Consider the following 12,916-nt stretch of genomic DNA (forward strand, 5'->3'; position numbering starts at 1 on the left):
TTCTCACTGAAATAGCCATATTTATGTTAAATTCCCAACAAAAGTTTTACACATACACAACATCCGAAATTGCTATAAAAATCCAACACCAAATACAACATGAGATTCCCGCTGGAATTTAAATTAGCAATATGAAAATTATGCATCAAATTCTTACTTAAAGAGCAATATACAAATCCAGCATGAAATTCCCACTGAAATTTAAAATTCATGTTTTCAGCCCATATTCAACACATACACATCACCTGACATATTGCTATTAACAAATTCAATACCAAATTTCATACATACATATATACATACATATTCAAAACATACTTATGAGATATATATTTAAAATATAAAAAAAATAAGATACTAGATAAATAAATAAATTAAGATTTTATAACTTAAAAATAAGCAACATACAAAAATATATACATATATATACATATACATATTTGCATGCATAACAGTTAAATCTTTAATATCATATAAAAAAAATATTATCATTATTATTATAAAAAAAATTGAAATAAATATTATTACCATTGATTTATGACATCAAAATATTAAAAATGTGAAAAATAAATTTTAGTTTTAGGGTTGTATATTCATAATAATTTTGTGATGTGTAGGAAAAATTTCTTTACTTATCTTTAGGCCTCGTCTTTTCTTCGAGAATCTCCCTAATTCCGTCAGTACCATTTTCCTTCCAATTTCTCGTTCAACAATTTATATTTTCCTCCTAATTTCATCAGTACCCTTTTCCTCCACTTTTAAATATTAATTAATTAAATGAATTTCATTATCAATAAAAATATTTAACTCAAACTAAATAATAATATATTAATTTTTTAGTTCAATTTATTAAATTTTTGGTTTATTTCCATAACTTATATGTGAGTGCATTCTCTTTCTTTATGTATTCCAAATATAGATAAAGATTTAATAATAAATAATACTTAATGGGATAATAAAGGCAAATTTAATAATATATATTGTATGCAAATTATCTCCTAAAAATAGATATTGTAAGGCAACATTTATGCATCCACTTTTATCATCTTTTTATTATGCTTTATTTTTCTATTATCTTAATTAAGTATGCAATAAAATTAAATTTTATCTTCAATGCTATTAAAAGAAAGGGATAATAGCATACAAACCACCCCAAAACTTAATATTTACAAATCAACTGCCCTTTCATTGTATTTTCAAATCCTCGCACGAATATCAAAATTCATTGTAAAACCCCAACTCATTTTTTTTTTATTTTTATCAAATTCTTCATAATTTGATCCCGAAAAACATAAATACATCGATTTTGTAGTTGAAAAAAAAATAACTCAAGTGATTAATTTGAAAATATCAATTAAACTCATCTTAGAAAATATGAATAAATATTTCATTGATAAATTTTATATATTTTAATGAATAAAAACAAAATTCCACTTAAACTAAGTATAATAAAAAATAAACAATATCCTTTTTGTTTCTTTTCATTCTTTATCCAAATAAGCACATAAAACACATTTCAATTCAAGACATTTCATATTTTTTATAAACACAATTGATATTATTTTTATATCAATTAATTAATTCAAATTATTTACATCAAAAAAATTATAAGCACTAATCTTAAAAATAAAATTAATTTAAGTTTAGCCAAAAATAATAATTAAGAAAAAAAAAACTAAGAGATGATAATAATGCTCATCACGACATTTGGGAACAATGCGTGATGACACCAAAATTTCAAATTGCTAGTTTTTTTACTTCTCAGGGATTTAGCTACAACCTGAATTTACGTTAAATAGAATTTATCAAATCAAGTAAATCCAATACTATGCCACGGATATGAGCTCGCGAGCCACTGCGATTTACTAAATTCAAATTTATGTCGTAGAAGAGACGTAACATACAATGAAAAAACGGAATGCGAAAAAATTCGATTTAACGGACCGTTGGATTTGGATTTACGACAAAATTCTATTTAAATTATGCCACCAAACCACCAAAAAGTTGAAAAAAAAAAAGATATTTGTTTCAATAGTTTCATGCAATATCAACAAGTTAGTTAATATCTGACATCACATGTCCCTAAGAACATTATCATCAACATAAAACAAGCATTAAAATTTTCTAAATTTAGCATCATGTCAACACATATAACTTAAATTTGTTCTTCTTCCAGTGTCCTCCACAAAACTTCCGTGGAGAAGATAAGGAAGTCACACTAGAATCATAATCAACCACACAATTTAAATACTACAAATATGGGTTCTAGAAAAAATAAGACAAAATATAAGCATTAGCATCTACCTGCCTGAGAAAACAGATGAACAGATGGAAGATTCAAATACGAGAAATCAGCAATGGAACACAAATGGATTCAGCATCTGCTTCTCTGTTAGCCGAACGGATCATATCCAATGCACCATACTTTTCAAGCACCCGCATTCTGCATTCTTCAGCAGCACGCAGGCCTGTAGAATATGCAGCATGAACAGTTCCAGTAAATCTCATGCAGGTAGCTTCACCCGCAAAGAAGAGATTGTCCACCGGAATCCGCAATCTCTCAAACAGCTCCCGGGGCTTCCCAACTGCATCATGGCTATACGAGCCAAGCGAATTCTTATCCGTTCCCCAATGAGAAACCAAATAATTTACCTGTAAATAGTGAAATATACAAGGTTTAGTTTGCATATAGGAATATTTACATACATACCAATCAATTCCTACGTATTTTGCATATCCAACACCTGCACAGAAATAGGACTTGATCATATGAAGTAGCAAAAGTAGAGTGTCACGAACCGGCTCGGAAGCTTCAGGGAGGATCTCTTTGAGTTGAGCGTAGGCGAACTTGGCAGCAGATTCGTCGGACATCTTCTCGATATCGTGAGCGAGGCGGCCGGCCGGCATGTAAATGAGGACAGGATGACCCGTGGCCTTGTGGAGATTAAGAAAATAGCTGCAGCTGTATGCAGAGTTAGCGACGACTCCTAGGAATTCGACGTTGGGCCAAAAGATCGTGTCGAAATGGAGGGCGATTTTATTCTCTGTCCCAACAGCGATACCATTGATTGCTTCATGCTTCCAATCCGGAAGCCTTGGCTCGAACACAATGAGATTAGCTTTAAGAACCCCGAGAGGTACGGTGATGACAGTGGCATCCGCACAAAATGTTCTTCCATTTTCGGTGGTAACTTCCACATTGTTCTTACCTCGGACGATTTTTGAAACGCTTAAGTGATGTAAAAAAATTCAGTATTCAAGTCCAAGATTATTTAATTATTGGGGCATTTACATGCGCAGCACAAGATTCTTATGTATTTATATATCACACACCGAAACTTTCATATTTACACATAAAGAGCTCAAATTTTTAATATCACATCAAAAGTAGCACAAAGATTACTTTTTAAAAGTGATGATGCAGCTTTGCATGCATAGGTTTAAAGTATCAAAGTACCGTGCATGTAAATAAGAAAGTAGAGGTGTGAGATGTAAATACATAAGAACTGTGTGCTTAGTATGCAAATTTCCCTTCATTATTTAGGCTAAGAAAAGGAAAATAATAATAATGCCTACCTGTGATTAAGCTGTATGTCCAAACCTCTTGCCAAAGTGTTTATAACAGGGCAGTAACCTCGAACCATCAGACCATGCCCACCAGGAAGTAAGACTTCCTAAACAAAGGTACCATAAGCAATAAAAGAATAAAAATCATATGAAAACATGATTTTAATCTGAATTTTGTTATTAAACCACATGAAAAATAAATGTTGAAGTAAGATTATTACATATCTTTTATTTGATCATTTTGCAGATATACAAAGATGTTTACCTGATCCCAATGTTTCAGTGATATATTATCCGCATCAGAAGCAAACCAACCTTCCATTCGGCACAAATACCACTGCATTACCCGGTGAGCAAGCCCTTCTGGCCTGATTATTAATTAAAAAAATAGAAAAAAAAGGTTTCAAAGGATGAAAAATAGAAAAATAAATGCCAAACAGAGTTAATCAAGAGCAATTAAATCAAACTTCAGTTGTGGGCATCTCTCCATAACAATAGAAAGTGCCTGTGCAATGGACATATCCTCATTATATTCATCCCTCAGTTTGTTTGTCTGAAAAAAACAAAACCAAGTAAGTAAAAACTCAATAGATTTTATGGACCAACACATTAAACAACAGATTAAGTTAATATATAGCTCAGGAACATCCTACCTCCTCTAATATTCTCTCAAATAGCTCACCAACATTTTTGACAAGCTCCTGAGGGACTTGATTCCCATCAGTATCAAAAAGAGCGTAACTGTACATAGAATGATCATCAATAATTACCACATCAGTTCAAAACTTTTAAGAATTTAAGGGACATGCAAATAAATAGCACGGTTTAGGATTTACATGCAAGTTGAATATATAATTAGCTAAGGAGCTATTTGGTTTGATGAAAGTGTAAAAGAAATGCAATGAATTTGAAATACTTTAAAGTTGTTTGGTTTAGTGTAAAATATATGCAAAAGTTTATATTTTTGTGTATGCTTTAAGAAAAATAAATTCAACATAAAACATGTCCGGGGGCAGCTAATAGTTGGCAGTGACGGGCAGCAGTGGAGGGTGGAGGGTGGCGGGGGGAGGTGGGGGCAGCTGCCAGCAAGCAGGCTGTGGACGGTGACCGCGGTGGCTAACAAACAAGGAGCAGGAGGCCAACTGGTAGCGGGAGGCAAGTGGCAAGAAGCCGACAGGAGGCTGTCGGCATTAGGCAGCAGGAGACAGAAGGCAACGAACGGCAGCGGGCTGATGGAGGCAAACAATAGTAGGCAACAGCAACAGGTGGCCGGGAAGCGATGGGAGGTTATGGGCCGTGGTGGATTATGGTGGGCAGTGGGGGCGACGGTCATCGTTGAGTTGCGAGCGGGCGACAAAAAGCAGTGGGGGGCGGGCGGCGGCCAACGGCTAGCAGCCAGCAAGAGTGAGGCCGGCGATGAACGCCCGCAGGCACTCACAAATACAATGGGTTGCAGTTTAAAGTATATTTTTAAATTGTCTGAATCTGACAAATTTGAAAAACGCCAATTTTAAACTGTGCATCCTACCAATTGCCAGAATTTTAAAGACCCTATATGTGGTTTATTATACACCAAAAATGCAGGGAGCCAAACAACTCCTAAAAGTGTTTTGGAAAATCACCACCAAACAAAAACTACTAAAATTAACTTCACATTAGATAAAAACACTTAAACAAGCTCAAAACTAAAGCTCGAATACTGAAATGGATGTAGTACCTCTCAAGGTCATGATCAAATAACACAGAATTGTCATTGCTGGTGCGATAAAGGGGAAGTCCAAGTCTTCCAATCAACGGTGCCAATGGATTTTCGTTGCAGACACCATGTAACCTGATTTTAATGAACGCAAACCACGAGTTGGTTAAGAAACTACAAAAAAACTAGAAATGAGGTTGGAAAAGTGCAAGAGAAACCCTGAAGTGCATGGACGAGAGAGGATACCAGGATGCACCCATGTCAATGGGAAAACCAAAGGAGTAATCCGTGTGCACACGACCACCAATTCGATCCCTAGACTCCAAAACCACCACCTAAGAAAAAATATGCCGGATCAGAAAAAAAAAAACCATCCACATTAGAAAATAAAGATATGCAACAGCTCGTATCAATGTTATAGAAGAGCTCACGTCACCTGAAAAGAAGCATTTTTAAGAGCACGGGCGGCGGAAATGCCTGCAAATCCAGCACCAATGACGATAACTGAAGGAGGAGATGGTTGTCTACTCTTATTGTCTGAATGGCAAGAGTTTTCAAAGTAGGAATGGAGAAAAGTTACGCCCATAGTTAGTTTGAATCATTGAAGTGATTAATAAGTATGTATGTATAAATATGTATGTATGTATATATATGTATGTATGTATATATATGGACCCCTTTTTTTAGTTGCTTGAAACTATACGATTTTAATATTGAAAAAATAACTTTTTTATGCACATTGATAATCATATTATGAAATGATCATAAATGCCGAACTTAAAATGATCATTCATACCTTTATTTTCAGAAGCAAAAGTCACGAAAGAGATCAAGGTACCCTTCTTGAGGAATCCCTGACACTAACATGATACATTTGCACTCTTGCATGGCCTGAACGACCAACATAACTGTTCACTTCATGAAACAAATTAAGGATTCGACATGACCATGAAGGATACAATGGGAATATGTCCCAATGTTAATAGAAGTCCTATTATACATCTATTATGCTGATGCTAGGGTTCCTATGTGCCTAAGAAGGTCATGGTTACCCCCCGAAAGAAATTTTCCCGAGGAATAATGAAGGCAAGAAGGTCAAGATAAGTAACAATATACATGAGGAAGATGACTAAAGACATGCCATAACATATTATTGTAAAATTTCTCTAAAAATAATGATTGAATAGCAATTGTTGTCATCATGAAATTCTATGTTTCAATAAAGGTTGAAACACAAGAAAAATGTCAGGAACAGAGATAACAGAGCTACAACACCAAAGATGATAACTTGCTCTAAATTGACATAAAAATGATCACAATTTCATGATGAAAGGGTTAGTAGGTAGAGTAAGCTTGGTAGGTGGAAATTTTAAAACAAAATTTATGCAGATCAAAGAGCCCAAGGGCAAAAATTCAAAGAGTAAGTTCATTTCACATCCTCTGGAAATAAACACGGCCTTTCCAAGTGGTATGATAACCAAACAACATCCTACTTTCCCAATGTGTAGTGATAGATTTAAAAATAGAATCATTATTAGAGAGTGCATCTTTAAACCAAAAACTTGATGACACATAGCCTCCAATACAACACAAATAGTGTCGTCTTTGCCTGAAAAATAAAGGGTGAGCAAGTTTTCAATAGATTACATATGAAAAAGGACAAAAAAAAGTTTCCACTCATCAATATCTTAACATATTCCTCATATTTTCCATCTCCCTTCAAACAGTATAAGAGTATCATAACACAGATTTTGCTCGTAATTATCGAAAATAGAAGCTCCCACCCTTTTAAACAGAAAACCGACAACACCTAGATAGATCGCCATTTAATAATCTACTACACGAGAAAGAACATTTCAGAGAAACTTACTAACACTTTAAGAACCTTGAAATTACTTTTTATTCGCAAAAATAAAACCTTTTTAACACACGAAACATCAACAAGTCATACAAAAGTATTATAATTTGATCAAGTAGATTATTCTAGTCCATTCTAAGAAAATAATTCTACTTTAAAATACGTGTAAAAATAGCCATCATATAATAATATCTGAAAACTAATAAACATTAAAAAAAAGAAAGTAGGAACCCGATTCCCTGATCGAAAGTTCAGAATAATTTGGCATGGGGCCCTAGAACAACCAGCAAAAGTGCAAGTAATATTTAACAAAGCGATACCTTTCGTAGGAAAATGATTGCTACAGCGCTCCATAACTCACAGATCGGCAGTTCAGCTTCGACTGGCAACTCAAATTCGTCCTCGATATAGATGGAGCGAATTGAGGCGAGAAATGGAGAAGAAAAATCAGGAAACAGGTGGCGAAGTGGTTGGAATTCGAGTTCAGCCCTAGGTTGACGAACCAGCTCATGCGGAGGTTAAAGGAAGCCCTAGATCCGCTCAGGTGGGGAACGAAATGAAGGCCGGAGCGCGGCAAAATAGAGCTAGAGAGTATCAAGTAAGCCAATTGATCCCATGAATCCCGGAAAGAAGATATTTTTGACGGAGAAAGAGGGCAGGGAGGCGATCTTGAGCGCAGTAGAAGCGTAGAAGACAAAGAAGGACAGCCGCGTCACTCCTTTCTATCTCCGTCGCTCAGCGATTTATGATTTCGACTTTATTGGAATTTCTCTAAAAAAAAAAAAAGACTTTATTGGACTTCTGTCTAATCACCTGCGGTGAGTGTAAGATATCACTAACCATTGATAACGAATACTTGAGAAAATTTGCATACATATCACATAATTTTTATTTATTTATATATCTAACACCTTAAATTTGATATTTATATTTATAACATTTTGGTGGAAATATTAAAATTTAGGTGTTAGATATGTAAATACATAAGAATTGTGTGTTATGTATGTAAATGTCACTTTGCTGCATTTGCATTTATTTATTGTTACAAGATGCAAATTATAAAAAAATCATTTAACATAATGTATATGTAACATATATACACACATTTAAATCATCAATACACTAAAATTCAAAAAAAAAATAATAATAATAAATTATTTAGGATGAGGCTACAACTACTCTCATGTAAAAATCCTTATAATTTTTATTTTTATGAAAATAAAAAAAAACCTAATATTTTAAATAAATAATAATTTAGCCTTTTTTCTTAAACATAGTGGGATTTATTGTTATGTGATTGTGGAATGACTTATATTAGATTATATAATGAGTCGTATTAGTATTTTTAGGAAGGATAACATGAGTTGTTTATTAAGTTCAACTTTATATAAATTGAATTTAAAATTTATTTAATTTTAGGTTGAGTTTATTCAAAGTTTGAGGGAGAAAGGGCACCTAACGATTAAATAACAACCATTGAATCTTATTTGCGTAGTATAAATCATATCAATTGTTAATAAACATATATTATTTTGAGTTGAATCGATAGAGAGAAAGTCCAAGTTTTATAATTGGGTCACTCTAACACCACAAAAAATGAATCACTATGGTAGCCAGTAATTGAATTGTCGCAAGTCAGTCCCGATCCGATATTGTAGCTGTCTAAATCACCTCCTTCACATAATTTTAATAAATAAAGTGAGTGCTTTTATTTATCTTTTAGCGCCCCCAACCCATCGAGCCCTATTTAAATACGGAGTACGCACGCGATTTTGGGTGCATAGTCCCCCAAATAACTTGTTATTGAGATGTTATTGGAGTATAACCTCTCAATAACCCCTCAATAATCTATCATTACATTCCAGGGTTCCGCGCTCATAGTTTTGTCAGGTTATTAGGAGTATTAACCCCAATAACACTTACATAACCGTCTAATTCCTCCCGAATAACTTCTATTTGGATGCAGTTCTGAGTATGTACTCCGTACATAAATATTTTTATAACCTTCCCCTCCTCCCCTGTACTTTTATCTCTGTACTTAGTACCAATCCGCCCACCCACCCACATTAATTTGTTGCAAAACCTATTTTCATTTTCGCTCCTTTCTCCCTTTCTCGGCCATTTTAACTCCCTCAAACCAGAATCGATCGAAATGTATGTTTTACAATCTTCCTCTCTTCCCCTGCACTTTTATCTCCTCTGAGAGACCTCGACGAAGTCACAAATTCTCGCAACTTCTAGGCTTCCAAGTTGTCGTCTGTCGTAGCACTATAGTCTGCGTAGAGAGGAGATAATCATCATATTCAAAATTCTTCAAGAATGTTAGTATAAGTGAGATAGCCTCATAGTAAATACTTAAAATATATATATTGATATATTAAGTTTCAACAAAATTAATGAAGAGAAAGGTAGGATCCCATCAAACATTGCTTTGAGTAATCCATATGTATAACTTTTATCTTTGAGACTCTCAATTGACTTGATCAATAAATTGATTTTATTCATTATCAATCTATTAATTAATTACATGTTTTATAAACAAAATTGATAAATTTAGGGTTATAGAAATTTGATCAAATATTCAAACCTAAATCAAATACAATTCATTCCTATTAAACATTTAAATTTAAACAAATTATAATTTAAAGGAGAATAAAATCTTGATTGAAGAATTTAAACTTAAAATAATAGAAATTCGGGCATAATTTCAAATTTGCAGAGGTCTTTTTACCACATTATCTTTTTGTGCTAGTCGAACTTACATACTTTCTATTTTGCAGATGTCTTTTTACTGGTCGTCGGAACATCACCAGCAGATCTGGCAGATCATTGAGATTCGTGTTGGGCATATGCTCGGGGACATGTTTACTACATCCCGGAAGAAAGGGTCGTGGATTAGAGAGAAAGTCTGGTCTAGCTGAATCGAGCATGGGCTTCTCCGGAGTACTAGATGAAGAGACATACAAATCCGCAGAACCGGACGAAGGAGGGAGCTAGAGGGGCCGCACTTCATATTGGATGTTCAATCACTCACATAAAATACTACAAGAGACTAGTATGATTATCTCAAAATGCAGAAGCTTACAGATTTATGTATTTATGTAGCTTTTATATTTATTTGATCATGTATATAGGCTAAGAAGCTTGACCGAGAGTCATCTGCTGCAGAGTTGCATATCCTCACACATCAGTGTGTGGACACACAACAGTAGGTTTTCGAGCACTCTTGACATGTCAATTTAAGTTTAGAGGATATAATTTTCTATTTTATGAGGTTATTAATATGCCAATTAATATTTGATGCAAATTAATGTTTGAATTTTGTCTTGCAGGAGAAGTAAGAGCAGCTCCAGGAGAGAAAGAGGGAGATGGCCAGCGAGACATCACTATCTGCAAGCAGTGGTGGTAGCCAATCTACCACTGCTCAATCCGATTTTGAGTTGTGGACGCAGACAATAGAGAAAAAGAAGGGGAGAGTGTATAGCTTAGAAGCAAAGAAGATAACATTTGAGGTCCAGCTCTCTCGTGAATTTGTGGGTGGCCCCAGCAGCTCGCTATAGGTTCAGCATGAAGAGCTTGCCAGAGGTGTGATGATGATGAAAGAAGAGCTTCGACAAATGCGTGAAGGCCAACAAATTGTTGCAGCTAGCCTGGCATGCCTGCCAGAGAGTCTTGATTGCCAGGTCAAGCGACACATGAGTGTGATCGAGGAGGAGCAGGAGCAGGATGATGTTGACAATGAAGATTAGAATTTTTATTTTGTGTTTAATTTGTTCCCCCGCCCGATATATGGGTTGCTTGTAGATATATGGGTTGCTTGTATATATATATATATATGCACAAACTTTGATTCTCTTGTTTTGTGAACTTTGAACAGTTTAATCGGTTTATTTATCAAATTTGTTATCATTGTCAAAATATGTTGGAAATTTCCTATCATAGTATGTTACTTTTGGTTGTCATTTGCACGTGTGTGAAAATCTGATCGTTTTGTTGTTTTTTATTTGTTTCTTATAGATTTGCATCCGAATAGCATCGAAATATTCCAACGCTAAAACCTACAATCAGCATATGACACATGCCGCGACGCAATAGTGTCTACCTGCTTCGACGCTATTGCTCCATTACCCTAGCGTTGTTGGCAATTGCGACGTAAAATTTTTAGTAACAGATTTTGGCGGCGCTAATGAAAATCCGACACAAATGTCGACACAAAAACATTAGCGATCAAATTTTTTCGACATTAATCAAGATTAGTATCGAAAAAAGACCTGATTAGCATCGGAAATGTTTGATATTAATCTGCCAATTTCCATTAAATCTCAAAATTGAATTTCACCTATCCCTCTCATGACGACTAAACCCCCCTCTTTCTACAAATCCACCATCCTAAACTGAATTACTAAATCCAGGATTTAACACAAAACGCAACTTAAATGCATCAATTAGGTTTATGACAATAAGAACCTATGAGTGTAAATATCATATTTCCAGTGTTAGATATGTAAATACATACACATATAGTGGTATGTATGTAAATTAAAAAAATATATATAAAAATAAAATTAAATAGGTAACAAACGAAAAAGATACTTCCAAGTAATATATAACATTTCATTTGAGAAGAGTACGTAAACAATGTAATAGATAAAAAGTATAGAGAACAAACAAAGATACCCCAATCAATGTAAACAATAAAGACATTGTACATCGGCTTCATAAAACAATATTTAGAGAAATTTACATAATTATCACACCATTCTTATATATTTACATCTATGACCCTCAAAATTTATTGAACCTAAGACCTCTTAATTGAAAGACAACTCTAACCGCTAGAACGAGGTCGCAAGGTCGCGTGCATGTGACGTTAAAGATTTGAATGTTATAAATGTAAATATGAATATATAGGTGTTTGATTTGTATAAACGTAATTATTTTGTGGTATCCATGTAAATGAGACTAATAAATGTTGCCTCTTATTTGCATGGTTTGGTATTCTTGCATTAGGTTTTGATTTCGGTAAGAAAAATTGAATATAATGAATCACAAGCCAATTCCGAGCTGGAAAGGATCCTGAGAACTCATTTTTGAGCCGGTTAGCTTCAATTTTGAGCCTGATTGAGCTGATTCCTAGCTTTAAAAGATCCAAAAAAACTCAATTTGAGCTTGCCCATTCCGATTTCGAGCCAGCTAGGTTCGAAAGCTAATATAATGAGCCATGATCCGATTTTGGGCTATACTAAATCTATTTGAGCCAATCCGATTTTGAGCCGAGCAGACCCAAACTCGGCTCGAAATCTGATCGTTAACACCTCGAGCTATGACTGCTTTTGCTTAATCTCACATAATTTTTTATTAAATCAAAATCAAATTTAAAAATAAATTTGATCAATTCTTGTCAATAAGCTCAAATCGAATATTTAGTTTTTCAAATATTTAACTTCAAGAATGCAATGTCAAAGAGCTCTTCACTCAAATTGATTAAAATCTATAATTAAGTCTGTCACTTTATCTTAAGTAAAATAAGGTCATTTACATGCATACCATGTATTTACACATCTAACACTTAAATTTCGCTTTTACATGTATACCACCCAAACCTTTCATATCACATAAAAGTACTTCTTTAAACTTCAAAAAACTGAAATACTCCATCTCATGCATAAGCAAGTTGATATAGAGCTAAAAATTGAAGTTTTTATGTCATATGTAAATACATAACAATTGAATAACAAATGCATGTAAATCTTCCGGAAAAATAAAAATAGTATTAGATTTGTAACTATATATAT

The 12,916-nt window shown here is 33.9% G+C and overlaps 1 protein-coding gene across 3 annotated transcripts; it reads right to left on the reverse strand.

Annotated features, from left to right (window-relative positions):
• Positions 1–2,110: 2,110 nt before the first annotated feature.
• Positions 2,111–7,561, reverse strand: LOC110023934 (probable polyamine oxidase 2). 3 transcript variants are annotated; one of them, XM_020723602.1, is made up of 10 exons: positions 7,442–7,561; positions 5,700–5,800; positions 5,510–5,598; positions 5,285–5,398; positions 4,221–4,308; positions 4,035–4,120; positions 3,833–3,935; positions 3,577–3,674; positions 2,800–3,229; positions 2,111–2,652 (listed from the first exon to the last, which is right to left on the reverse strand). In XM_020723602.1, the coding sequence occupies exons 1-10, from the start codon at positions 7,473–7,475 to the stop codon at positions 2,338–2,340; spliced, it is 1,458 nt and encodes a 485-aa protein (XP_020579261.1). In that variant the 5' UTR covers positions 7,476–7,561; the 3' UTR covers positions 2,111–2,337. The 3 variants fall into 3 exon arrangements, with proteins under 3 accessions (XP_020579261.1, XP_020579269.1, XP_020579254.1); XM_020723610.1 differs by having other exon boundaries at positions 6,060–7,463; XM_020723595.1 differs by having other exon boundaries at positions 5,700–7,463.
• Between the last annotated feature and the right edge of the window lie 5,355 nt (positions 7,562–12,916).

The sequence above is a fragment of the Phalaenopsis equestris genome, unplaced genomic scaffold (assembly GCF_001263595.1).
Source record: "Phalaenopsis equestris unplaced genomic scaffold, ASM126359v1 Scaffold000002, whole genome shotgun sequence".
Classification (NCBI taxonomy): Eukaryota; Viridiplantae; Streptophyta; class Magnoliopsida; order Asparagales; family Orchidaceae; genus Phalaenopsis; species Phalaenopsis equestris.